The 27249-nt window shown below is 38.1% G+C and overlaps 1 protein-coding gene across 2 annotated transcripts; it reads left to right on the top strand.

Moving 5' to 3' along the window:
* The first annotated feature begins 549 nt into the window (after positions 1-549).
* On the top strand, positions 550-16067 carry LSM8 (LSM8 homolog, U6 small nuclear RNA associated). Of its 2 annotated transcripts, XM_037163404.2 has the most exons (5): positions 550-711; positions 1843-1883; positions 11357-11407; positions 13287-13414; positions 15825-16067. In XM_037163404.2, exons 1-5 carry the CDS (start codon positions 555-557, stop codon positions 15913-15915), a joined length of 468 nt encoding a protein of 155 aa, XP_037019299.2. In that variant the 5' UTR covers positions 550-554; the 3' UTR covers positions 15916-16067. The 2 variants fall into 2 exon arrangements, with proteins under 2 accessions (XP_037019299.2, XP_037019300.2); XM_037163405.2 differs by lacking the exon at positions 11357-11407.
* The last annotated feature ends 11182 nt before the right edge of the window (positions 16068-27249 follow it).

Below are 27249 nucleotides of genomic sequence, written 5' to 3'. Positions count from 1 at the left end.
TTGCCTCTGCTTATTGGGTCTGATAGATGACAGGAAGCACGAACAAGGGCTTTTCTGGTTTCAAATATGCAAACATGCTTTTTTTATTAACGTGGTCTCCAGAGATGTATACCAAATAGTCAGAACCTGCTCTTTTGTCCCAGGTCATTCCATTCCTAAAATGTTTATTTTGGATCCTGTAGTGCAAACTACGAATTCCACTCTCCCGCACCCATATTTCACAGAACAGCACTCATCTCTGGTTGTGATGAAAACACCTTATTCCGTTCCTTGTCTTTCCCACTACTAACACTTGCCACTCACGAGTACCTTGTAGGCACTGCCTTTCACTCTGCTAGAAAACTCGCTTTCCCAGCTTTCCCCCTCCTACTCCACTTCCAAGGAGTTTCACCTTTTTCTTTGTCTCCCGCAGGCTCTCGTCCCCTACGCTTTTCGAGACTGAGGCACCGAACAATCGGCAGAAAAATACTGCGCACGCGCACCAAACTGAGCCGCTAGGCCTCCTGGGTTTGGCTGACGCGGTTTCTGCCAATCACTTACTCGCGGAAGCCGGGATGTCGGAAATCTCGCGATATTTACGGCAGTCTGTGGATTGGACCGTTGTGTGCTGCGGTCGATCTCTTTTTAGCTCCTTTCAGCGCGTACGCTGTCGCTTTGCTCGGAGTGGTCGGTGGAGCGCCATGACTTCAGCTCTGGAGACCTACATCAACCGTATCCTCTGGTGGCCGGCTAGTGCCTGAGCCGTGGCGAGGCCCCGCTTCCGACTGGCGAACGCTGGTGCCGGAGGGACCGGGGTCGGGACTGGGCGGTTGGGATTTCCGGCCACTTCTTGGCCTGGGTTCGAGGGTTAAGGGTCCTGACCCACCAATCCTGCGACCCGGGCAGGAGGCCAAGGCGACTCCAATGGGCCCAGGACGCCTTTTCATTTTAACCTTTAAAGTGTGATTTTTCTGAACTTTTCCTTGTCTGTAGAAGGCAACTATTGGTCTACTTCCGTAGGGCCTGTGCGGTGAAGTTTGGGAATAAAAATGAACATAGCCATTTTAGCAGCGACGATGGTCTGGTAAATCCCTGTACTTGTTTTATTCTTAGGTTTTGCCCATTGTTCGAGGATAGCAAAACTTGTAAGGATGGTGCACAAATTGCATTTCCACCCCTTTACCACTTGAAGTCAAAACTTGTTGATGGAATGGAAATAAAGCTTACCGTTGTAATGGGTCGTCACAAGGAACTAAAAAGCATCTGTGAAGTCTTAAAGTCTATGTATGTATTAAGCCTTTTAAATTCTGAGGACAGCAACACTACGTTTTCTTCACATACAAATTTGGGGCCAAAATGAAATACTAAATACTTTTAAATGATGCAAACAAAGCATATTTCTACCTTGTGACACTGATTATAGCTTCGCTTCTTTTGAAGTTTAGAACCTAAGTCCTGGAAGACTGTCTTACCCACGCTTTAAATCATTCACCATTAATTCAGCACTGATCTACTTTTTAGAGATGAGGAAGCAGATATAAGAAAGGGGGAAATGTCTTGCTCAAAGTCAGTGGCAGTATTCCCAAATTGTACCAAACATACCAGATGTTTTTAGACAGGTTACGCTTGATTAAATACAAAAAAAGAGGTTTTGTTTTTTTACTCTTTCCTTTTCTAATTGTGTAATTGTCACAGGAATTGAAGAAGTTAGGAACTTTAGAGTTTTCATGTTGTGAATGTAATGTTGTGTTAATAGTTGTACCTTTGTCACCTTTTCCCTAGTAATTCAAACCACTTCTTACTAAGCTCTTAAGTGTCCAGGTTGCATTCCCTGAGAAATGCTTTCCTTGATTCATTTATTAGGAACTGTTGCTGTTATTACTTCTGATGGGAGAATGATAGTGGTAAGTATTTGGCATATTCACTCTCTGCTTTCCTGGGGGCTTATTGGATGTAAATTTTTCTGTGCAAGCGCTGACCTCCAATACCTAGGCACTATAGTATTATATAGTATCATGCATTAAAGTCTTCTTGTGAGTCAGCTATTTACTGGAAAGGTTACACTGACCACATACAGAAAAGGATTTTCTTTTTCTATTTTTTCCTTTTCTAAGTGTTTTATTATTACAAGAAATTAAAGAAGTTAGAAACTTTGTTTTTATGTTGTGAATGTATTATTTATTAGCATATTTATTAATAAATGTTGAATATAAGTTATAAGGCTTCTAAGAACTATTATGAATAATAGATTCTGCCCTCAGAGAATTCAGTATAGTCTGCAGATATTTGCCTATATTTTATACTTATCTTCCCCTTCCATTTTTACTTTTCTTTTCCAGTCACTACTCTGGTATTCAGTACATGAATGTTATAATTATTGAAAAAATTTTTAAATTTAATTATTGTTCAAGTACAGTTTTCTGTCTTTTACTCCCATCCCAGCCCACCCCCCCAGTGCTCCCCACCTCCCTCCCACTTTCACCCCCTTTAGTTGTTGTCCATGTGTCCTTTATACTAGTTCCTGTAAATCCTTCCCCTTTATCCCCTGAAATTCCCTCCCCTCTCCCCTCTGGTCACTGTCGCCCTGTTCTCTATTTCAGTGTCTTTGTTTTTATTTTGCTTGCTTGTTTGTTTTGTTGTTAGCTTCCTGTTAAAGGTGACATCATATGGTATTTGTCTTTCAACACCTGGCCTATTTCACTCAGCATAATGCTTTCCAGTTCCATCCATGCTGTTGCAAAGGGTAGGAGCTCCTCCTTTCTGCTGCATAGAATTCCATTGTGTATATGTATCATAATTTTTTGATTCATTCATTTACTGATGGGCACCTAGGTTGCTTCCAGCTCTTCACTATTGTAAATTGTACTGCTATGAACATTGGGGTGCATAGGTTCTTTTGCATTGGTGTTATAGGGTTTTTAGGATATAATCCCAGCACTGGAATTGCTGGGTCAAAAGGCAGGTCCATTTTTTTTTTTCTTAGAAAATTCCATACTGTTTTCCATAGTGGTTGTACCAGTCTACAGTCCCACCAACAGTGGATTAGGGTCCCCTCTTCTCCACACCCACTCCAACACTTATTTGTTGCTTTGTTTATGATGGCCATTTTGACCGGTGTAAAGTGGTATCTCATTGTGGTTCTAATTTGCATTTCTCTGATACCTGGTGATATTAAGCATCTTTTCATGTGTCTCTGGATCTTCTGTATGTCCTCCTTGGAGAAATGTTCTTTGTATATTTTGGAGATTAAACCCTTGTCTGAGGTATAATTGGCAAATATGTTTTCCCATACAGTTGGATCTCTTTTTGTTTTAATACTGTTTTCTTTAGCTGTGCAAAATCTTTTAATTTTCATGAGATCCCATTTGTTTATTTTTTTCTTTATGTCCCTTGCTCTGGGGGACATACATATCAGTAAAAAAGTTGCTGTGTGAAATATCTGAGATTTTCTTGACAATGTTCTCCTCTAGGACTTTAATGGTGTCACAGCTTATATTTAAGTCTTTTATCCACCTTGAATTTATTTTGGTGTATGCTGTAAGTTGGTGCTAGAGTTTAATTTTTTTGCATGTAGCTGTCCAGTTCTCTCAACACCATTTGTTGAAGAGGCTATTATTAGTCCATTTTATGTTGTTGCCCCCTTTGTTGAATATTAATTGGCTGTAGAGAGTTGGGTTTATTTCTGGGCTCTCTGTTCTGTTCCATTGGTCTATGTGCCTGTTTTTATGCCAGTACCAGGCTGTTTTGATTACAGTGGCCTTGTAATACAGTTTGATATCAGGTATTGTGATTCCTCCTACTTTGTTCTTCTTTCTCAAATTGCGGCTGTTATTGAGAGTCATTTGTGGTTCCATATAAATTTTTGAAGTGTTTGTTCTATGTCTGTGAAGTATGTCATTGGTACTTTAATAGGTATTGCATTGAATCTGTAAATTGCTTTGGGTAGTATGGACATTTTGATGATGATAATTCTTCCAATCCGTGAACATGGTATATGTTTCCATTTGTTTGTGTCTTCCTTGATTTCTTTCTTCAGTGTTGTGTAGTTGTCTGCATACAGGTCTTTTATGTCCTTGGTTGGGTTTATTCCTAGGTATTTTATTTTATTTTTTTGCTATATGGAATGGGATTTTTTTCCCTTGATTTCTTTATTGTTGGTATACAAAAATGCCTTTGATTTCTGGATATTGACTTTTTTTAAAATTTTTTTATTGATTATGCTGTTACAGTTGTTCTATTCCCCCCCTTCATTCCCCTCCACCCTACCCCCATCCCCACCATTACCCCCCCTTTAGTTTATGACCATGTGTCTCAAGTCCTTTAGATTCTATATTTCCCATGCTATTCTTGCTCCCCCCATCTATTTTCTACCTACTGTCTATGCTACTTATTTTCTGTACCTTCTCCCCCCTTCTCCTCCTCCCATTCCTCTGTTGCTAACTCTCCTTGAGATCTTCATTTCTATGTTTCCACTCCTGATCTAGCTGTCCTGTTAGTTTGCTTTTGTTTTAGGTGTGGTTGTTAATCACTGTGAGTTTGTTGTCCTTTCACTGTTCATGTTTCTTTAACTTCTTTTTCTTAGATAAGTCTCTCTAACATTTCATATAATAAGGGCTTGGTGATGATGAATTCCTTGAATTTGATCTTATCTGAGAAGCACTTTATCTGTCCTTCCATTCTAAATGAAAGTTTTGCTGGATAGAGCAATCTTGGTTGTAGGTCTTTGGATTTCATGACTTGGAATACCTCTTTCCAGCCCCTTCTTGCCTGTAAGGTCTCTTTTGACAAATCAGCTGACAGTCTGATGGGGACTCCTTTGTAGGTGACTGTCCCCTTAGCTCTTGCTGCTTCTGGGATTCTCTCCTTCATTTTAATTTTGGCTAATATAATTATGATGTGCCTTGGTGTGTTCCTTCTTGGGTCCAACTTCTTTGGTACTCTCTGAGCTTCCTGGATTTCCTGGCAGTCTATTTCCTTTGCCGGATTGGGGAAATTCTCCTTTATCATTTGTTCAAATAAGTTTTCCACTGGTGGCTGTGCCTTTCCTCCTTCTGGTACCCCTATAATTCGGATGTTGGAGCGTTTAAAGATGTCCTGGAGGTTCCTAAGACTCTCCTCATTTCTTTGAATTCTTGCTTCTTGACTCTTTTCTGTTTGGCCATTATTTGCTTTCTTCTGGTCCACTCCATTGATCTGAGTCCCAGTTTCCTTTTCATTGCTATTGGTGTCCTGTGCAATTCCATTCATTTCAATTAGTTTCGCCTTCATATATTTGTCTAATTTGTGGCTATAATCAACCAGTTCTGTGAGGATCCTGATCACCAGTGTTTTAAACTGTGCATCTGAGAGTTTTGCTATTTCTTCATTGCTTAGATTTATAGGTTCTGGGGCTTTGAGATCTTCTTGAGCCATTTTTGGTCTGTTCACGCCCTTTAAGTGTGAGGAGCAGAGCCTTGGACTCCCAGGTCGCTGGGTAGTGACTCTGTATGTGGGGGCGTGGTCAGAGCGGGGAAATGGGGACCCCCTCTGCTGTTTTGTGCTGCTGGGTGAGGAGCAGAGCCTTCGGGGGTTCACCAGGGCCAGGCCACTCAGAGTTGCTGGGTTATGACGCTGTATGTGGAGTTGGGGTCAGAGCAGGGAAATGGCGGCGCCCTCCCCGTTGCTTGCTGTGGGGACCCGCTGGGTTCCGGTCCAATCGCCCACTCCCTCGCTTGTCTATCCGCGCACAAATGCGCGACCAAGGTCAACCCGCAGCCCTGCTACCTCACTGTTTCCCCGCGGTGGCTCACTTGGTCGCTCACTTCATAGCTCAGTAGGTCGCTCACTAGGTCCAACCCTGCGCCTGGATTCCGCATGCCTGAGTCCGTCGACCCAGTTTTCCTGTGCAACCCCGCTCCACCAGCTGCTGGTTTCGCCCCTTACCGGTCAGACTGAAGAATTTGTTGTTAACAGACTTCCGAAAAGTTCACTTTTCTGTGTTCTGGCTGTGTTTTCTGTTGGTAATATTTAGTTGTCTCTAAACTTCTTTGTGTGAGAAGGCACGGCATATCCACCTATGCCTCCATCTTGGCGGAAGTCCTGGATATTGACTTTGTAAGCTGCTGTTTTGCCCGATTTATTTACTAGGTTGAGCAGTTTTTCCATAGAGTCTATAGGATTTTCCATGTACATCATCATGTCATCTGCACACAGAGATAGTTTTGTTTCCTCCTTTCCAATTTGGTTGCCTTTTATTTCTATTTCTTGTCTGATCTCTGTGGCTAAAACTCCCAATACTATATCGAATAAAAGTGGTGAAAGTGGACATCCTTGTCTTGTTCCTGATCTTAGTGAAAAAGCTTAGTTTTTGCCCATTGAGTATGATGTTGGCTGTGGGTCTCTCATTTATGGCCTTTATTATATTGAGGAATGCTCCCTCTATTCCCACTTTGCTGAGTGTTTTTATCATAAATGGGTGTTGTACCTTATCAAAACCCTTTTCCACTTCTATTGATATGATCATGTGATTTTTGTCTTTGCTTTTGTTTATGTGATGTATTACATTTACTGATTTGCAAATATTGTACCATCTTTGCATCCTTGGGATGAATCCCACTTGGTCATGAATGATCTTTTTAATGTATTGTTGGATGCAGTTTGCCATTATTTTGTTGAGGATTTTAGCATCTATGTTTATCAGCGATATTGGCCTGAAGTTTTCTTTCTTTCTTGTATGTCTATCTGGCTTGCGGATTAGGATGATGCTGGCTTCATAAGAAGAGTTTGGGAGTCTTCAGTCATTTTGGATATTTTGGAATATCCTGTGGAGAATAGGAGTTAGCTCTTCCTTAAATGCTTTGTAGAATTCTCCTGTGAAACCATCTGGTGCAGGGCTTTTGTGCTCTGGGGAGATTTTTGATTACTGCTTCAATTTCATTTGCTGTTATTGGTCTATTCAGGTTTTCTGCTTCTTCTGTGTTGAATTTTGGAAGATTATATTTTTCTAGAAATTTGTTCATTTCACCTAAGTTTTCAAATTTCTTGGCATACAGTTCTTCATAATAATTTCTTACATTCCTTTGTATTTTCGTGGGGTCAGTTGTAATCTCTCCTTTCATTTCTGATTGTGTTTATTTGGGTTCTCTCTCTTCTTTTCTTGATGAGCCTACTTAAAGGCTTGTTCATTTTGTTTATCTTTTCAAAGAACCAACTCCTGGATTCATTGATCCTTAGGATTGTGCTTTTAGTCCCTATGTCATTTAATTCTGCTCTGATCTTGGTTATTTCCTTCCTTCTACTTGCTCTGGGCTGTCTTTGTTGTTGTTCCTCAAGTTCTTGTAGGTTTGAAATGTTTCTATCTTTTTTAGGTAGACCTGTATTGCTATGAACCTCCCTCTCAGAACTGCCTTTGCTGTGTCCCATAAGTTTTGGCTTGTTGTGAGACCATTTTCATTTGTTTCCAGAAACGTTTTGATTTCTTCCCTAATTTCATTTGTGACCCATTCGTTGTTTAATAGCATGTTATTCAATCTCCATAATTTTGTATGTTTTGGGTCTTTTCTCTTGGAGTTGGTTTCCAGTTTCAGTCCCTTGTAATCAGAGAAAATGCTCGGGATGATTTCAGTTTTCTTAAATGTTTTGAAGCTTGTTTTGTGACCTGCTATGTGGTCTGTGTTTGAAAATGTTCAATGTGCATTTGAAAAGAATGTGTATTTAGCTTCTTTGGGATGAAGGGTTCTATATATATATATCTATCAGTTAAGTCCATTTCCTCTAGGACATTGTTCAATCCCACATTATCTTTGTTGAAATTTTGTTTGGAAGATCTGTCCATTTTTGACAGTGGGGTGTTAAAATCCCCTACTATAATTGTGTTGCTGTCAATATCTTTCTTGAAGTCCTCTAAGATTTTCTTGATATATTTGGGTGCTCCTATGTTGGCTGCATATATATTTACAATGTTTATGTCTTCTTGGTGGATTCTTTCCTCAAGTATTATGAAGTGACCTTCTGGGTCTCTTTTTATGGCCCTTTTTTGAAGTCTGTTTTGTCTGATAATGATTATTGATAGCTTGGCTTTTTTTCCCTATCTGTTTGCTTGGAAAATTTGTTTCTAGCCCCTCACTTTTAGTCTGTGTGGGTCTCTTGTCCTGAAGTGGGTCTCTTGTAGGCAGCAAATGTGTGGGTCATGCTTTCTTATCCATTCAGCTATCCTGTGTCTCTCAGTTGGAGCATTCAATCCATTTATGTTTAAGCTTATTATTGATAGTTACTCATTCATTGTCAATATTCATTGAGAGACAATATTCATTGTCTCTTTCTTTTCCTTTCTTTCCTTAATGCAGACCTTTTAGCATTTCTCGCAGAGCTGGTTTGGGGGAGGTATATTCTTTTTAGACTTCTTTTGTCTTGGAAGCTTTTATTTGGCCTTCTATCTTGATTGAGAGCCTTGCTGGATAAAGTAATCTTGGTTGAAGGCCTCTGGTTCTCATTACTTGGAATATTTCTTGCTTGGAGTGTTTACATTGAGAATTCGGCAGCTAACCTTACATTCTTTTCTTGCTTGGAGTGTTTACATTCTTTTCTTGCGTGGAGTGCTTACATTGAGAAGTCAGCAGCTAACCTTATTGAGGCTCCCTTGTATGTTACTTTCTTTTTCTCCCATGCTGCCTTTAAGATTTTCTCTTTGTCTTGAAATTTTGCCATTTTAACTATGTGTCTTGAAATGGGCTTCTTTGGGTTTCTCTTGATTGGGACTCTCTGTGATTCCTGAATTTGTGTGACTTTTTCTCTCGTCAAATTAGGAAAATTTTCCATCATTATGTTTCCAAATAGATTTTCTATCCTTTGCTCTTCTTCTCATTCTGTATCCCTATTATTTGGATATTATTATGTTTCATATTGTCTTGCATCTCGTAATCCCTCTTCATTGTTTCTGAGCCTCTTCCTTTTCTTGCTCTTTCTGGGCATTTCTTTCTCCTTTGTCCTCCAACTTGCTGATCTGATCTTCTCCTTCATTGATCCTGCTTTTGATTCCTTCCACTGTGTTCTTCAGCTCTGAAATTGTATTCTTCATTTTCTCTTGGCCTTTGCTGATAGTTTCTATTTCCTTTTTCATGTTGATACAGTTTGCAGTGAGTTCATTGTAGCTCCCCTGTAGTTTCTGGTGGCTCATTGTGAGCTCTTTGATCTTCGTGATAACCAGTGCTTTGAATTCAATATCTGATAGCTGACTTGCCTCTATTTCATCTAGCATTATTTCTGAAGCTTCCTTCTTTCCTTTCATTGGAGGCTGTTTCTTTGTCTTCCTATTGTTTGTGAGACTCTTCTTGTTAGCTTCAGCTTCTTAAATTGATTTGTTCTGGCTTCCTGGATTTATGCTGTGCACTTCTGTGGTATAATACCTGTGAGATTCAGTGGTGTAGTCTCCTTGATCTCCCCAAATCCCTGGTCTTGGGCAGTCCTCTATGTTGGCTCTGAGTTTGTCTTTGGGTTTTTGTTGTTTCTGGGTCTTTCTTTTGTGGGTCCTTCCCACCAGCTGGTTAACTGATGGTCCCTCTGTCCGCTACCCTTTTAATTTGTTGTGCTGGTGAGGGCGGGTTGCATTGCAGCTAGTTCTTCTGCATGTACAGGGTTTTGAGAATTCTGTTTTGCTCTTGTTCAGTTGTTTGCCCTGGGGAGTTTCTCCTCTGTTTAGTTGTATTTCCAGATAGGTCTTGGGTTGAGGTTTGGGTGGTTTCTACTCCCTCCTTTACCTTCTTCTGTTGTTATCGGTTGGTGGTTCCTTTGTTGTTGGGTTTCCTCTTCCTTTGGGTATCCTGTTGTTCACTGCTTCCACCTTCTCTTTTATGTTTGCTTGTTTTTGTGATCAATTGGAGGGGAAGTCAAACTGTTTTATGACAGCAGGAGAGTAATCTGTGATATTTACAGTAGCAGCCGGTAGAGAAGAGATAGGAGATCCCCCGACTATGTATAATGATAATCGTGATCTTCAACCCAACTAGCCACTTTTTAGAAAGGATGGAAGGACGATAAGGCTCATGTTGGGGAGGGAAGGTTTGTGATTTGGATCTAGAAAGGAGTGTGGTTGAGGGAGGTCAGATTGTGAGGTAAGGTGAGAATAAAGGATGGTAAATAGGTGTAGTGTGAGAGAGAATAGAGTTATAGAGTGGCGCCTCTCCCCAGCACCCCACTGAGCAAATTTTCCCCAGGATTCACAGTCCTGTCCTGGGTTGTGGGCATAGGCTCCTGGCCAGGCTTCCCTGGTCTCACAGGCTTGGGCACGAACCTTTCCCAGTGCCATGGTGGAACGCACAGGCAACTCTCAGTTCTCCCAAGCCAGTGACCACAGACTGATTCCACAGGTGCTTAAAACTCTCTGGTTTGCTTCTTCATGCTCACTCCTCTCTCTGACCCTCCAAGCAAACTGATCTCTCCTGGCATTTTTCAATCTGCGCCCAGCCGGGTAGGGAGGGAGCTGATGACTGGCTCTTTCCCAAGGTCCTTGCTGCCAGCCCTCCACTCCCAGGACCAAGGCGGGCCGGCCCGGGCCCTGGCACAGCCTGGCGGAGGGCCTGCAGCCTCTGCGCTGTTCCCTCGGAGCTTGTTGACCTGCAGTCATCTCCTCTCCTCACTGTCTGGTCATTTAGTGTCTGCTACAATTTCTGGAGTCCTACCTTCCTATATGCTGGGTCCCTGTTGGCTATCCGCTGCGCTCCTCTGCAGATCTGCCCTGTTTTTCTCCGGTACGTGGGGGGAAGCAAAATCCTTTGTCCTACTTCACCACCATCTTCCCTCTTCTCCTGTTATAATTATTTTTAAAGTTTTGTATATGCCTCTGAAATGTTTTGTGTAATTTATATACTACATACATAGAATAATAAACAGTTAAGTCTTGTATGGTAGTAATATTCTTTGACTATTCTTAGGTTTTGTGACCTCTGTCTTGTATAGGACAAATTATGATTGATCCTAAATTTATTTCATTTCATTAGTCCATTTATCATAGTATCCCCTTTAACTCCAAATAAATCTTTGATTCTTTTGTTATTCCTTGATCTGAGGAATTTATCCCATTGTTTTTGGCTACTTAATTATTTATTCACTTATAATTCATGCAGCTGTTGTTATGAAAACGTTTTAAGGCTGCTAAACTTCCTCTTTTCTAACTGTCTAATTCATATAACTTAATCTTTTATTTAATTATTCTGCAGTTCTGTTTTTGTTTTCTTGTTTTCTGTTTAATTCTTGTGGTTTTTCTCAGTGGGTCCTTAAGTGACTATTACCCAAAGTGTTAGGCTTTATCATTAAATTATCTTATGTACCAGGCACTTTACATGCATTATACCTTTTAATCATCAGTATAACTCTGTAAAGAAGAATTATTCCTTTATTCTAGATTAGGAACCAAGATCAGAAGAAGGAAGTTCCTTTCCCAGAGTCACATGTAGTAAGTGGCAGAAACAAACTGGGATTGAAATTGGATTTGTCTCTAAAGCTAAGCCAGTTGCCTTGCCTCCTTAATCAAGAGAACAATTATGTTTTCTTTTATGGACCTTACCTTATGTTTTGTCAAGGACAGTGTGAAATATTTAAGTCTCAGTTTAACACTTTGAGTAGCCTACTGCTATAAACAGATATTTGCAAATAGTTATTTCTATTGCAAAAACATCAAGTTTAAACTTTTAAATTTTTGTTAACAGGGTAGATAATGAATTGGAAAAATAACACTTTGTTTTTCAATATATTTTTTATTTTTTAAAAAGGATTTTACTGATTTATTTTTAGACAGAGGGGAAGGGAAAGAGAGAAGAAGAGAACCATTAGTGTGTGGTTGCTTCTCGGGTGCCCCCTAATTGGGGGCCTGGCCCACAACCCAGACATGTGCCCTGACTGGGAATCAAACCTATTACCCTTTGCTTCATAGGTGGATAGTCAGTCCACTGAGCCACACCAGCTAGGGCTGTTTAAATATTTTTAATTATTGCAGTCATGTTTGTATCTACCTTATTGCATTTTAGGAAAGTAAATAAGTAAATATACATGAGGCCCATAGAACACTTTCTGGCAAATAGTAAGTACTCACTATTAGCTGTTAATACCAGTTGAAACTTGTACATGTTTATGGGACTTACTTCAATCTCTTTAAAAAGATAATTATATTTGCTTCTTCACAGTGTTAGTAGTATAATAGTTCAGTGGTTTGGCTTTGAAGCTATCCTTTCATTGTTCGGGTCCTAGCTCTGCTGCTTTCTACCTATAAAACTTTGAGACCTTATTTAACCTCCCTGTGTGCTTCAATTTTTCTTCTCTGAAGTGGGAATAATTATATCTACAGTACTTCAAAGGGTAAAGATTAGTTAGCCCCGGCTGGTGTGCCTCAGTTGGTTGAAGTGTCATCCCGTAAATCCAAAGGTCTCAGGTTTGATTTCCAGTCAGGGCACATGCCTGGATTGCGGGTTGGGTCTTCTATCTGGGCATGTTTGAGAGGCAAGCAGTTGATGTCTCTTTCACATTGATATTTACCTCTCTCTTTCTCTCTCTCCTCCCTTCCCTCCCCCCACCCTCTGCCCCCTCATCTCTTTCCATCTCCTCTCCATCTCCTTCTGTCTCCCCCTCCCTCTCTCCCTCTGTCTCTCCGAGTTCTTTCCTTCCTTTTTCTTTTCTTTCGTAATTAATCTATTTATCTGTCTGTCTGTCTGTCTGTCTATCTTCCGTCCTCTGTCTGGAATTAGTGGATATATCCTCAAGTGAGAATTTAAGAAAAAAGATTAGTTGAGATATCGTGGGAAAGCATGTTTAGCACAGGGCCTAGTACTAGTATGTAAACACATATAGGGGTGAGCAAAAGTAGGTTTAAAGTTGTGAGTACACAAAACAGAGTTTATTGTTCTATTATTATCTATTCTTGTAGTATATATTTTTCTGTGTGAACAACTGTATAAACCTACTTTTATCCAGCCCTGTAGTTTCCCTTAAATTTTACTTACTGTACTTTGTGTCTTTAGAAAGTTAGTTTTAGACTGGACTGCCTGGGCTTTTATGTTACTTTCTTGGAAATATATTGGTACCTAGATGTCCTTTGTAATTCTCAGCAACTCTGCATGCTAATCAAATGTGTAGTGTATATTTTTTACTCCTTAAGAAACTAAGAGGTAAGTGTTATGTCAGAATACTGTGAATTATAAAGAGGTATTGTGTTTTACAGTGGACTTAAATCATGTATTCTGTTGGAGGACCCAGCATCTAAAATTGTTGTGTGATTAAATGTATGCATTCAAGTAAACTAGGGTATTTGCCTTTTTCTTGTGAACTTTTCTTTTTTACAGGGAACATTGAAAGGTTTTGACCAGACCATCAATTTGATTTTGGATGAAAGCCATGAACGAGTGTTCAGCTCTTCACAGGGAGTAGAACAAGTGGTATTAGGCTTATACATCGTAAGAGGTGACAATGTGTAAGTAAATTGTGTCTTTTTAAAGGCAGATTAAATATACTGTAGGTGTATTGCCCTGCTATATGGAGAAAAACTTTTTATCTACTGAGATTTGTAAATAGTTAAGTGGCCTGGATAGGGCCCAAAAAGCCCCCTGCCTTGTATCAAATACTTCATTAGAGAGGCTTCATAGAATGTTCTTCCAACATACCCTTAATTTCATAGGAATATAAATATACTCCTAAGGTACCAAAGCCAGGGTTTGAAAATGTCTTTGAAATCTCTTGCATGAATAATTTTAAATGAGTCATGCTCTATAATATAGCTGAATTTAAAAACAAATACTATATCATTACTTATTTTTTCTCTTTTTTTTTTTAGTATAATTGGCACCCTTTTTTATGCTGTGGCCTCAGTTATTTTGTGGCATGCTGATAGGGCAGTTTGAGAATGTATATTTTAATGGTGGCAATTTAAGAAAAGTCTAACAGTTTAGGGCAAAACTGTTCAGTGGAACTATTTGGGATGGTGGAAATGGTATATATTTGCATTATCCACTAAGGTTAGTACTAGTCGTGTATGGCTAGTGGGTACTTGGAAAATGGTTGATGTGACTAAAGAAATGAGTTTTAAATTTTGTTTGATTATAATTTAATAGACACATGTGGCTGTTAGCTACTGTTGTAGACGTTGCAGTTATAGCGGGTAGAAAATTGTTGAATCCATTTTCTGTTGAGTACTATAGATTTAAAACATGGCTGACAGGCAGCAAAAGATACATTAGCATCTCAGGTTATTCTAGGAGATAGGTAGAATACAGATGAAAGAATACTGTTCATTCAAATTGTCTACCTTTAAATTATTTGATCTTTAATAAATATTAGGGGTTTATAAAATATTCTATAGAAATGACTTTTGCGTGTGGTTATAAAGTGAGCAATAAGAACAAGAAGAAGGAAAAACAGTGGGGCTCAGGTCCCCTGACAAGAGCATACTGATTTTTTTTTGTTGTTTTTTTAATTTTTCTTTTTTTTAAAAATTTAATTATTGTTCAGGATACTAATTCTTTATACTGGGGCTCTGCATGATGATTGATTTTAAGAATTTCTCCTACATTAAAAAAATACGTAGTTTTGAACTGTAACTTTTTAAAGCATTTGTTTGTTTGTTTGTTTGTTTATAGAGGAAGGGGAAGGGAAGAATAGAGGGAGAGAAACATCAAATTGTGGTTGCCTCTTGCGCACTTTCTATCGGGACCTGGCCTGCAACCCAGGCATGTGTCCTGACTGGGAATTGAACTGGCAGCCATTTTCTTTGCAGGCCCGGGCTCAATCCATTGAGCTACACCAGCCAAGGCGGAACTGTATTTTTTTTTTAATTAAATATTTTCTGTAGATCCCGTGGAGTGCTGAAGCCAGCTTGTATTGGCTCATGGAAATTGTTGTATTTTCAGTTTTGCAAATACTGGTTGATTAATGTTTTGTTGGTAGCTTGAAATTGACTATAGTGGGAGTATTTGTACTATGGATGTCAGTAAATGCTGCAAACCAATCTGTAAATGAAACTGAGAGGACAAAGTAAAAAGAACTTTGTTTTATATTGAGAAAACTATATTTTTCCAGAGTTTGGTACTTTTCATCATTAGAGAACTGAAGGCCTTATGTAGTTTAAAGTAAAATTGGGCAAATTCTTTATTAAAAGTATTCATTTATAGAATTTACTGTTATTAAAACAAAAGAAATTTAAACAGGTGATTTTAGTGGAATAATATTTCATACATGCCTTGTGGTTTGGATGTAACAATGACTATTTCCAGCTGGAAAGGCCCTGCCTTTGTTACCTAGCATGGTATTAATGAAATTAATGTTATGTTTGTGTTAAATGAAGGGAAAATTTACTAGCTTTAACTCTATTCAATCACATCAAAAAATCATTTGTTATATACCTAAGTACTTGTTGCTGCTATTTTTGTAAACTTTTTGTTCTTGAATTTAAATAAACAGAAATCGTGAGAATCACTAATAGATACTATACCATTGATGGATTTAGTTTATTGATGTTACTTAAATAACATGTGTTTTTATTTCCTTATGTAGTAGTGATTTTTATGATTCTCTCCTCTCTCCCTATACTTACCCGATACAGTCCCTGGAGTTGAAATTGTAGGATTGGAAATTTGGAGGGTTTATACTCAATCTGACCCATTTTTGTCTTTTCCTTTTAAGGATTTATGATCCAGTCACACTATATGAAATAAGTCATTTAATATTGGTTTCTGTCATAATGTTGCCTTCAAATAATTTCATGAATTTTGTCACTTAGCACTATGAAAAGTTTGATTTTCACATTACATAGTTCTGTTTACTTTGCCATCTCAGTTTTATTCGGAAATTAGATAGTCTTATTTTGTTTCCTCTTCAACTAATTGCAGTGCAGTCATTGGAGAAATTGATGAAGAAACAGATTCTGCACTTGATTTGGGGAATATTCGGGCAGAACCTCTGAACTCTGTAGCACACTGAGGAAGAATTACATACATTGGACATCTGTGAATCTTTGTACAGAAGCCGATTATTCTGAGGATGGTGTGGAATTATTGTAAATGTGTAATTGTGCAGTTTTGACTCCATGTTGATTCAATGTAATAAGATAAATAAATGAAAATATTTTTACATTTTCTTGAGTAAACTTTTTTTGGTCCTAAATCATAGGTTTGGTAGCTTGACTTTATTTTTCTAGTAAATATTGTGAAAATCTAATGATTATTTTGAGAACTTGTAGGAAAAAAAAAATTTCTGATATTTTAATATTTATGGAAAACTAGTTGAAAAGAGAAATGTGTGTGCTATAGAAAACAAGCATGCAAATACTATATGTAGTGCAGGGTACATGTTTTTGTTTCTGTGATTTTTAAGAAAGAAGAAGGTCTTATGTTGTAGACCGCTCTGTCTTGTTTTAGGAATTGTATCTCTACCCCTTGTGGCTGAGGGCGAGGGACAACCTTTGGAATGTCAGCGGCAGGAGACAAAGCTTGTCTCTGGTAGCAAACGCTGCCTCAGTTCCTCTCCCTGCCCCCAAAGCTTGGTCAGAAGTCAATGAAAGTCAATGACTGGTAAGGCCCCTCACAGCGGGGGGGGGGGGGGCAACCTAAGCCAGACTCAATCACCTGGGAAGCCTTCATGGAAGGACTGGGGGGGGGGGGGGCTGCAACAAAGCAATGGACTCCCCCCCCTCCTGTTTTGACAAAGCCTGAGTCCCCATGTCCTCTGGGAGAAGTGCTTCCTGGCTCTAATCCCCTTAAGACTGAATACCTGTTGGGGAGAGGTGCAGCTCCTTGCCTTGCTAGAGTGTGTCCTGGGGAAAAAATCTGGTATCACAAAGACTTCCTGATAAACCTGGGAAATCTGCTCTGCTAAGAGTGCTTCCATTCATAAGATAAGGGTCCGAGAGGAAGTGAGTATGTCTCCCAAAGTTTCTGCAACTTTCTTCCTGACAGACACTGACTCAGACTCTAAAGTCCTCAGATCTCTTTGAAATGTTATCTACTATTTGATCCTTGCCGCCCTGTATTCCTGTGTATTACAGCCCAATAAAAGGCCATGGAAGAGGGTGCTCGGGGCCTTTTTCTCCTTGGAGAAACTGGCCGCTGCTGGCCTTTGTCTCCCCTGAGAAACTGGCCACAGCCCCTTTTCCTCCCCTAAACAGATCTCATCTTGTCTAGGCCATATTCATATTCATTCACGTGTGTCCGTGGCACCGGGGGGACTCACGAAGTAGTCGCTCCCACGGTCTTAACCTTCCACAATTTTCTGAACCATTCACATCTATCACACTTCCTTGGGGGTTGTAGGTCAAATGTGTTTGATTGAGAAAAGGAAAAATGCTATAACAAAGTGGTATGTTACCTGAAAAAATTGATTTCGTAATAGTGTTAAAAGCCATCTTAACCCTAAATTTTAAGAATTGTGAAATTACTAATATTAAAGGAATTTTAAAAATTGTTTATAAATACGAGTAAAGAAACCTTTGTTTGTATTGAACTAGTGCTTACTGTTATTGTCAGCAACTGTTCCATAAACCTGATTTCAAAAGAAATAAACATGGTCTCTTAGAACATTTCAGCTCTATTCTTTGGTTGATTGTTTGAGTAAGTCAAGTCAGTAGATAATGTCCCTCATCTACAAATAGGATTTTTTCTAAACTCTTTTGTACAATTGGTTGATTTTACTTTTTAAAGAATCCATAGGAATAATGTTATAAGTAGTGTTTAGATATCCAGGCTGTTTCACGTAAATTCTCATCAACTTGCGTAGGCCAAAGTGATGAGAAGAAAGTGAGAAAATATTTACGTTCTTGTAATTCAAAATTATTTTTAATAGTGTTTTTTTTTCTTTTCAGTGGAAGTGTTTAAAATAGGTGTTGGCAAACTTTTTTTGTAAAGATGCAGTTTGTAAATATTTTAAGCTCTGAGGGCCGTATGATCCCTGTTGCAGCTACTCACTGCGTTGTAGCATGAAAACAGCCACAAACACTACATAAATGAATAGGCGTGGCTGTGTTCTAATGAACCTTCATTTCCAATTACCAGAAACTGGCAGGCTGGATTCTGCCCACAGACCATAGTTGGCTGACCCTTGGTTTAAACAATACAAGCTCAAGAATATAAATTCTGAGAAGGGCTTCTAGAATGGATTCCTTTAATTTAGAGATGGAGTTACTTGTAATTTTTAACATTTAAAGTTTTATTAGAGACTCGTTCTTTGATCCATAAATAAGACATCTAGAAGAAAATCACTTTCACAGAAACAAAGACTGGTTAAGGAGTCAAATGAACTTTTCTTTATTGGTCATCAAGTTACATCACCCAGAATAATTTGGGTTTTCTGATGTTCAGGGCTGTCTCTGGGAGGACTAGAGGAAGGTTAGCTGGTATTGGCTATTCATAAGTAGCTGTTGTAGTATATGATGTTGTAATTAGTGATATAAAGTGAGCAAAACAGGCAAGTTCAGTTAGGGACTATTAATAAATAATGGTGTTTTAAGCTGGTAAATAATTTCAGAAATAAAGATGAGAACTTGATGGCTAAGTGAAATGTATTCTAACAGTACAAATAAAGTCCAAAGTCATAAATTATACATAAACCAGTAAACAAATTAGGTCCCTCTGTCACAGTAATGCATTTCTAATATGATGGATCCTTTTGAAATCTAACATGCCTTACAAAGTTGAATTTTCCTGATGTCAGGAAAGTCATTCCCAAAGTATGAATTGTTTGTCTTAACGGTTGATAGAGGAAATTAATGAAAAATGTACCAAATGGTATATGCAGTTCTTTATTCCTGAGTACACATAGTAGGTTTTTTAGCTTATAACCAATTCAGGTTGGGTATCTTTGCAAGAGCACTGGAAGGGAACCATAACTATAAGTGGTATCATGATTAATACACAGTGTCAAGTTTTTTATATTCCTTAGACTTTTACTCTGGAATCAGTTTCTTATCAAGAGACTCAGAAACTATTTTAACCTATAATTACCTCTGTGCTTTGTTCTCAGGTACTATCTAAACCCAGCTTGTAATGAATCAAATTTTTTTTGGCAACATATTTTCACTAAAATTTTTGTAAAAGGCAATTGACTGCAGAAAGGACAATTTGTTTCTTTTTTAACTGAAAAAATGTTATCTAAAAATAATAGTTTAACACACAGTTAAAGCACTTTGATAAGTTAAATGACCTTACATGCTGATAGTTGAGTTTAAATGTTACAAATCTTGATGGCAGAAGAGTAAGATATTAAAAATAAACTTATTAATATTTGCTTTACTTAAATGTCCTGTTTAACATCTTTATAAAATTTGAAATTTTTATATGTGAGACTTAAGTACGATAAAAAGTGCTAAGTAGTATTTATTGCAATTATAGGCTATATCAATATTTTTCTCAGATATGTAACAAAAGATTCCCTATGTGGACAAGAAATATACAGTCTTTTCATAACGGCATGTGAAACTACTTGTGTAAAGTTATAAATCAATCCTTAACTGGCAATATAGTATATTCTGGGCCTTCACCTTCAAAATTGGTAAGTAGTGTTTATTGAGTGCATTCCATGTGCCAGGTAAGAAAGATGTTGAGTGCTTACACCAGTGACCATTTTACACATGGGAACATTGAGGGTTAACAGGGTTAGGTACCTTACTCTTAAGAGGTCACTTGTAACAGGTATCTAATTTGGGGCTTTGTACTCCTTTTATAAAATAGCCTAATGGCAGGGAGTATACTCTCAAAATATCTGCTCTTAAACAAGTATCTATTAGAAGAAGCCTAGTTGAAAAAAGTACTTAGGTGATCGAAGGCCATTCCCAAAGCTCCACTGTGGACCACTTTTGTTATAATTACCTGAGATACTTTCAATACTAGGTCTGTCTGGAAAAAGTCCAACCGTTGTTAATATAACGGGAACAGTTTGTGTGACATCATTGTAACTCAGCAGCCAAGGAGAGTAGCCTAGAATGTGTATGTGTGAACAATGACAACTTTACCATACTAGTCAGTGGGGGCAGTAGATGCCTATGAGTGAGCATGTGTACTGTGGCATTCAAAATGAGCAAGTAGAGCAAGAAACCTGCATCAGATTTTGCATTAAGCTTGAACATTCCTCTGCAGAAATTATTTGGATGATTCAGAAGCCTGCGCCTATGGACAAGTAAGTGTTAGGCAGCTTCATCATGACCACATACCTGCTCATGCATCACGTTATGCAGATTTTTTTGGCGAAACATAAAATCACCCAGGTGACTCATCTTCCTTAACAGTCCAGATTTGGAACCCTGTGACTTCTGACCTTTCCCAAAATTAAAATCACCTTTGAAAGGAGAGATTTCAGACCATGGATGAGATCCAGAAAAATATGACAGGGCAGCTGATGGTGATTGGGAGAACTGTGTAAGGCCCCAAGGTGCCTACTTTGAAGGGAACTGAGGCATCATTGTCATATGTATAATGTTTCTTGTATCTTCAATAAACATCAACATTTTCATAGTACATGGCTGGATACTTTCTGGACAGACTATTAGGCCTTACTGTGGTGGTTCAGCGGATCTAGGATTGGCAGGGGAAAAAAAAAAAACCTCACTAAATAGTAAAGTACGGTAAGTGTGGTGAAATTATTGAAAGAAGCATTTGTCACATGCCTGGATGAATCTCTGACTATGCCTCACTATCATTACCTTTAGGACAAAAATAATGTCTTATGGCATTGTAAGAAATGAAATTACACTGTATTTAAAACTTGGTATGATTTGATTTGGGGATATAAAACTGCTATTCCTAGATACTCAAAGGCTAACGCAAAAATGTTACAAATGTGGGTATTGTCACCTTAGTTTTTCAGAGTCCTACTTATAAATCTGTGTATAAGTGGATTGTATAAATTAAGAGGATTTCAAGGTATGTATAATAATATTACATATTAATAAATGTAAAATAAGATAAAATTTGTTTTATGTCAATCATATACTCATGGAGTGGGAAAATGAAAACTCAAAAGTCACATTGAAACAGACTGTTCTGAACTTGCATAGTTATTACTTCATTTTGTAAATTTACTGATTTGAAATTTTACTAATTTTGGGATTTTTAAAAAAGCTTAGGCTATTATGCTCAGTTTTCAGTCATGGGAAAATTTGATAAATGTATTTCTGTGTACAGGTAACACAAAAAATTGTTAAGGCAGAGCTATCTCCATCCAAGTTGATACTGTTCCATTAAAGAGCACAGAATTATTATTTTGCCAGCTACAAATTCATTTAAATGCAAGGTATTTACTTTTTATTCTCCACCTTGTTTATAGAGATTATTCATTTGAAATTTAGTCAAAAGCTTTGATAAGATATTCATTCCTCTCTACGAAGGAGAAACTCTGTGACATGAGCATAGTTGGTCTTTTTGAATTCATGCTGTCCCCTGTTTTCATTGCTTACTTTTCTGTATCTACAAACTTAAAAAAAGGGAAAAAAAAACCCAAACCCCAATTTTGGAATCTTGTCAGGGATGTTTGTCAAGCCATGTTAGGTGCTGTATTCCAAACTGTGGACAGATCAAGGAATGATACTGATAAACTCTTGTTCTTAGGAAGCTTGTATTGGTCTATAGTACCTCAACCAAATTACCTTGACTCAGAGATTTACTGCTCAGGGTCATGAATTATTCCATGAAATCCTTTTAGTACTCCAGGATATAATGTGTGGGTCTTGGATTCATTTAAAATAATTAAAAACTGTCTTTTTGCCCTGGCTGGTGTAGCTCAGTGGATTGAGCATGGGCCTGTGAACCACACGATCGTGGTTCGATTTCCAGTCAGGGCACATGCCTGGGTTGCAGGCCAGTTCCCAGCAGGGGACTCACCAGAGGCAACCATACATTGATGTTTCTCTCCCTCTCTCCTTCCCTTCCCCTATAAAAAAAATTAAAAAAAAATTTTTTTAACTGTTTTAAGTTGGTTATAATTTGTAGTGAATTTTACCAGCCTTTATTTTGTATTAAGATTGCAGAGTCTATGTAAGTTGCATAACATGAATGATAAAGGCAAAGTGGAACTTCAGCAGTTCTCTATCATTAGCCAACACTATACCCATCTGTGCCTCCTGCCATAATCTGCTGAATGAAGGACTTGAAAACTATTCTTCAAGACATCTTTTCTTGGTTTAGCATTAATTTTTTTAAACATTCAATTTTTATATTGATATTTCTGTTACATTCTTTACTTCTATATTTTTATGTACATTTCTTTATTAAACATTCAATTATTTGATAGAAGTATTGCCTGCCAGAATTGGCACAGGTTAGGTATTGTTAAACTAGGATCAAAATTCCATCCTATTCTTTACAGTCTAGTGTTCTTTCAACTATATGATATGACTTTCTTCTCATCAGGGTAATTATCAATTATACTATAATCATTTTTAAGTATTATTTTCCCCATATACTGGCTTTAAAAACACTATATGATGGACACAGTGCCAGGTTATTTTTACATTTGAAATATATCAAAAGGGAAATATTTTAGGAGTGGAGAAGATGGGAGAGATCGCTGGGGAATGTGACACATTATGTATGCAAAACTGTGTGTGTGTGTGTGTGTGTGTGTGTGTGTGTGTGTGTGTGGAGGGTCTACAGTCAGAAAAATAAGATTTTTCTTTTTGATATATCAAAATATGCAAAATATCTTATGTTTCATCTAATTTGCCTCATATCAGGAAAGTCGTAGATTATAATAAATTGAGCTTTACAAAGAGGAACGCTCATAAGCATGTAAGTTGTCAGAGTGCTACAATATAGCTTATGTAACATTTAAAAATAAATGGTCTGAATTATGTCAGAATGACAGCTAACTTTTTTCAATGAATTTTATTTATCTTTAAAGTTAATTTTTTTATTTTAATAAAGTGTTTTGATGTCTCAATCTGGTTTGTTTTTACATAGTTCCTAAGGTTTCAAAGTTATTCAGTTTTCAAAAAATGTTTTAAGTTCCAATATTGTTTCTTAGGTGGCCTATTGTTTGTGATTTGTAATTTAATGACTTGTGCATCTGCTACATCATTTATAACTAAAGTCTTATATATTATAAGTTATTAAATGATTTATCTGTGTTTGCATATAAAAATTAGTGTCTCTGTTAATAGTGTCCAATCATACTAATAGGAGAGAGCTAATAGCGGTCAGGAGTGATGTGAAAACTATTCCTTCACTATCCACACAGATTCCGAACCAGATGATCTTTATGAGCGTAATGCTCAGTCTCCCTTTTGATCCCCAGTTGTGGTTGAAATTGAAACTAACTTTTATACTTATTCATAGATGGACTTGAATGAACACTGTTTGAGAGACTTAGGTTTTTTACAGTCATAGAAACCTATTAAACCTGAAAAGTATGGCAGCCTTTGCTAAAATTGAGGTGGAGACAGGAGTCACATTGGAGACTTTTGCTGTCTCACATGACTTCAGTGGCCAGCATTAGCACAGTGGGAATCTAGGATAACAGTTCCCCACTACTCTGGGGAAGGATGACATAGCATACCCAATTCAGGCGACTACAAAAGACATAGCTCTTGGGAGACTATCTGGGAGTAGAGAAAGTAGACTGATCCCTCACTGCAATACTATTTGAATCTGATGGTTTAAGTTGGTTTCTATTAGCAGTTCTTAGATTTGCACCTTAAGTGTCTCACTTGCTTCACTCAAACCCCAGCCCTGACTTCATGTGCTGTCATGAAGTTGTCAGTGAGAATGTAGCATGAAGGTCTGGGTGATGATTCGGGCTCCACACAGAGTTCTGACTAAATTGGGAGAATGGTCTAGAAACAATATCTGAGCACTTCGGTGTGAACTGAAAGAGCAATGATACTTCCAACAAGGGTTTGATCTCCAATATACATAAAAAGTATTCAGGACTTCACACCAGGAAGACAAACAATCCAATTAAAAAATGGGCAAAGGACCTGAACGGACACTTCCCCAAGGAGGACATACAGAGGACCCATAGGCATATGAAAGGATGCTCAATATCATTAGCATCAGAGATGCAAATTGAAATGACAAAGTTACCACCCCACACCAGTCAGAATGGCTGTTATTAAGAAATTAACAAACAATAAGTGTTGGCAAGATTGTGAAGAAAAGGGAACCCTAGCTCACTGTTGGTGAGAATACAGACTGGGGCAGCCACTATGGAAAACAGTATGGACTCTCCTCAGAAATCAAAAAATGGAACTGCCTTTTGACCTAGCAATTCCACTGCTGGGATTATACACTAAGAATCCTGAAACATGAATTCTAAGGAACCTATTCACCCCCATGTTCATAGCAGTGCGTTTACGATAGCCAAGTGCTGGAACAACCTAGGTGCCCATCAGTAAATGAGTGGTTCAAAAATCTGTGGTACATTTACACAATGGAATACAATGAACCAGAAATAAAGAAGGAACTCCTACCTTTCACAACACCATGGATTGATCTAGGGAGCATTGTGGGGGGCTCCATCTAGCAGAGCCCTCCTGGCCACCTCATATGACAATAAGTCTACCAAGGCATGAACTGCTTGGGGAGAAAAGGCCAGCCAATCTCTTAGAGGAGAAGGGTCTCGAGCCTCTCTCTCAATGAACTTTTATTGAATTTAGCTTGCATAGGGATACACATCAAAGAAAGGAGGTATGGTTTACAAATAACATTCCTGGGATGACAGGGGTCCTTTTGAGTCAGGACCTGGTAAATAGGGTGACACCAATCGGCTATAAAACCCGGGGAAACAAACTTATTTTGTGCTTGGACCCATAACATTTAAATTGAAGACATTTTTAGCAAAGCACGTTTCACAGGATTTTATGTATTCTTTCACAGGCCTGATCACCACCACCCCCCTTCACTGCCAGGAACTACCCATTCCGGCACAGGGCTGCACCTCCTTTCAGCATTGTTTCAGGCCTGAATCAGGTGGGGGAAGCAAGGCAAACAAGAGATTAGAAGCTCAATTCACTTTTTTTTTATTAATTTTATTTAGTTATTTTTCAAGTACAGTTTTTTGTCTATTTTTCCCATCCCAGCCTCCCCCGCCCCTTGCTCCCCACCTCCCTCCCATTTCCACCCCCCTTAGTTCTCGTCCCTGTGTCCTTCCTATTTGTTCCTCCAAATCCCTCCCCCATTTTCCCCTTAACTTCCCTTCCTTCTCCCTTCTGGTCACTATCCCCTTGTTCTCTATTTCAGTGTCTTTGTTTTTTTTTTTTTTTTCTGCTTGCTTGTTTGTTTTGTTGTTTAGCTTCCTGTTAAAGGTGAGATCATATGGTATTTGTCTTTCAACCCCTGGCTTATTTCACTCAGCATAATGCTTTCCAGTTCCATCCATGTTGTTGCAAAGGGTAGTAGCTCCTTCTTTCTCTCTGCGGCATAGAATTCCATTGTGTATATGTACCACAATTTTTGGATCCATTCATTTACTGATGGGCACCTAGGTTGCTTCCAACTCTTGGCTATTGTAAATTGTGCTGCTATGAACATTGTGGTGCATAGGTTCTTTGATATTGATGTTTTAGGATTCTTAGGATATAATCCCAGCAGTGGAATTGCTGGGTCAAAAGGCAGGTCGATTTTTATTTTTCTGAGAAAATTCCATACTGTTTTCCATAATGGTTGTACCAGTCTGCAATCCCACCAACAGTGAACTAAGGACCCCTTTCAATTCACTTTTGATGAATGAATGAATGAATGAATGAATGAATGAATGAATAAATAAGTGTACTTGGAGAACTCACTGTTTTAAATTAGAACTTAAAAGTAATAATTTTGATGTTGAAAAATTATCTTGTAAAATTGCTATTGTTAATCTTCAATGTTCACAATTAGACCTAATTCTAGTCTTTGTAAAATGTATATGGCATAGTGAGAATATATTGCTTAATTTGGAAAAGATATAATCTATTTTCAATTAATTCAAAGAAACTATTTCAACAAAAGAGATGATCTTTAGGTTTGTAAGATTTCTATTTCTGTACTTCTCCAGGATCATTTTCTTATACTAAATTTTCATCGAAATTTGCAAAAAATTAATGTTAATTATAGAAATAAGGGAACTGTTGAGAATAGAGAGAAAAATTAACCATGAACAGTTGTGAGATAAAAACACATATATTTAAACACACAAACTTCCCTGTCATATTCATTTAGAAGTTTGTTTCCTTCATAAATCTTGCTTTTATCATCTAAGAGTTGATGTTAATTATTCTTCTAAACTTTTATGTCCTGTTTTCTTTATTTCTGAAAATAGGAGTATTACAGGGTATTGAAAACAAGCCTTGATTTGTAGTTCTTATTCATTTTTATCATGTAAAGATTCCTATTTCTTTCTTTTTAAATTTTTCTAAAATTTATTTATTTATTTATTTTTAGAGAGAGGGCAAGGGAAGGAGAAAGAGAGGGAGAGAAACATCAATGTGTGGTTGCCTCTCTAGTGCCCTCTGCTGGGGACCCAGACTCAAACCCAGGCATGTAGCCTGACTGGGAATCAAACCAGTGACCCTTTAGTTTGCAGGCCCATGATCAATCCACTGAGCTACATCAACCAGGGCCAATATTCCTATTTCTGACATCAGGCCTCCCATAGTTCCAGAATATTCAGCAATAGCTCCCTAGGTATGGTGTAAGTCAACTCGAGCCCATAATTGTTTGGATAGTGTTTGGAGTGAAGATACAGAGACTATTTAGAGGGTCATAGAAGTAGTAATCTAAGCAAGAGATAAATAGACTAAATTAAGATACTCTAAAGAAGAGAGACAAAGCCCTGGCTGGTGTACCTCAGTGGATTGAGCATGGGCCTGTGAACCAGAGTATCGCGGTTTGATTCCCAGTCAGGGCACATGCCTGGGTTGCAGGCCAGTTCCCAGTGGGACATGCATGAGAGGCAACCATACATTGACATTTCTCTCCTTTTCTCCTTCCCTTCCCCTCTGAAGATAAATAAAGAAATCTTTTTTAAAAAAAGAAGAGAGACAGTCTCCAAATAGAATAGATAAGAGGGAGCTCATAAGGAAATAATCCTTTCTCGGGTCTTTATCTCCCTCATACGGATGTTGGGCTGCTGTGTTCAGAGGGCTAGCCTGTTGGTACAGGGAATATTGTCCTAAATAGGGTGGATATTTTCTTTACCAATCATCCAATTTGAAAATACATCTTGTAGTAGGAAATGGGTCTTATGTTGTGGGTCTTTATTAAGAGGTACAGGGAATTCAATGGTCTCTTGTGCCTGAACACTATGGCACTGTCGTCTAAATTAAGTCAAGGCAGTTGGCAAAACAAAATAAAATTC

This window comes from Artibeus jamaicensis, unplaced genomic scaffold (assembly GCF_021234435.1).
Source record: "Artibeus jamaicensis isolate MK-2021 breed Jamaican fruit bat unplaced genomic scaffold, CSHL_Jam_final contig_311, whole genome shotgun sequence".
Lineage (NCBI taxonomy): Eukaryota > Metazoa > Chordata > Mammalia > Chiroptera > Phyllostomidae > Artibeus > Artibeus jamaicensis.
Note: the sequence above shows the minus strand (reverse complement) of the source record. Positions and strands in the feature narration are given on the sequence as shown.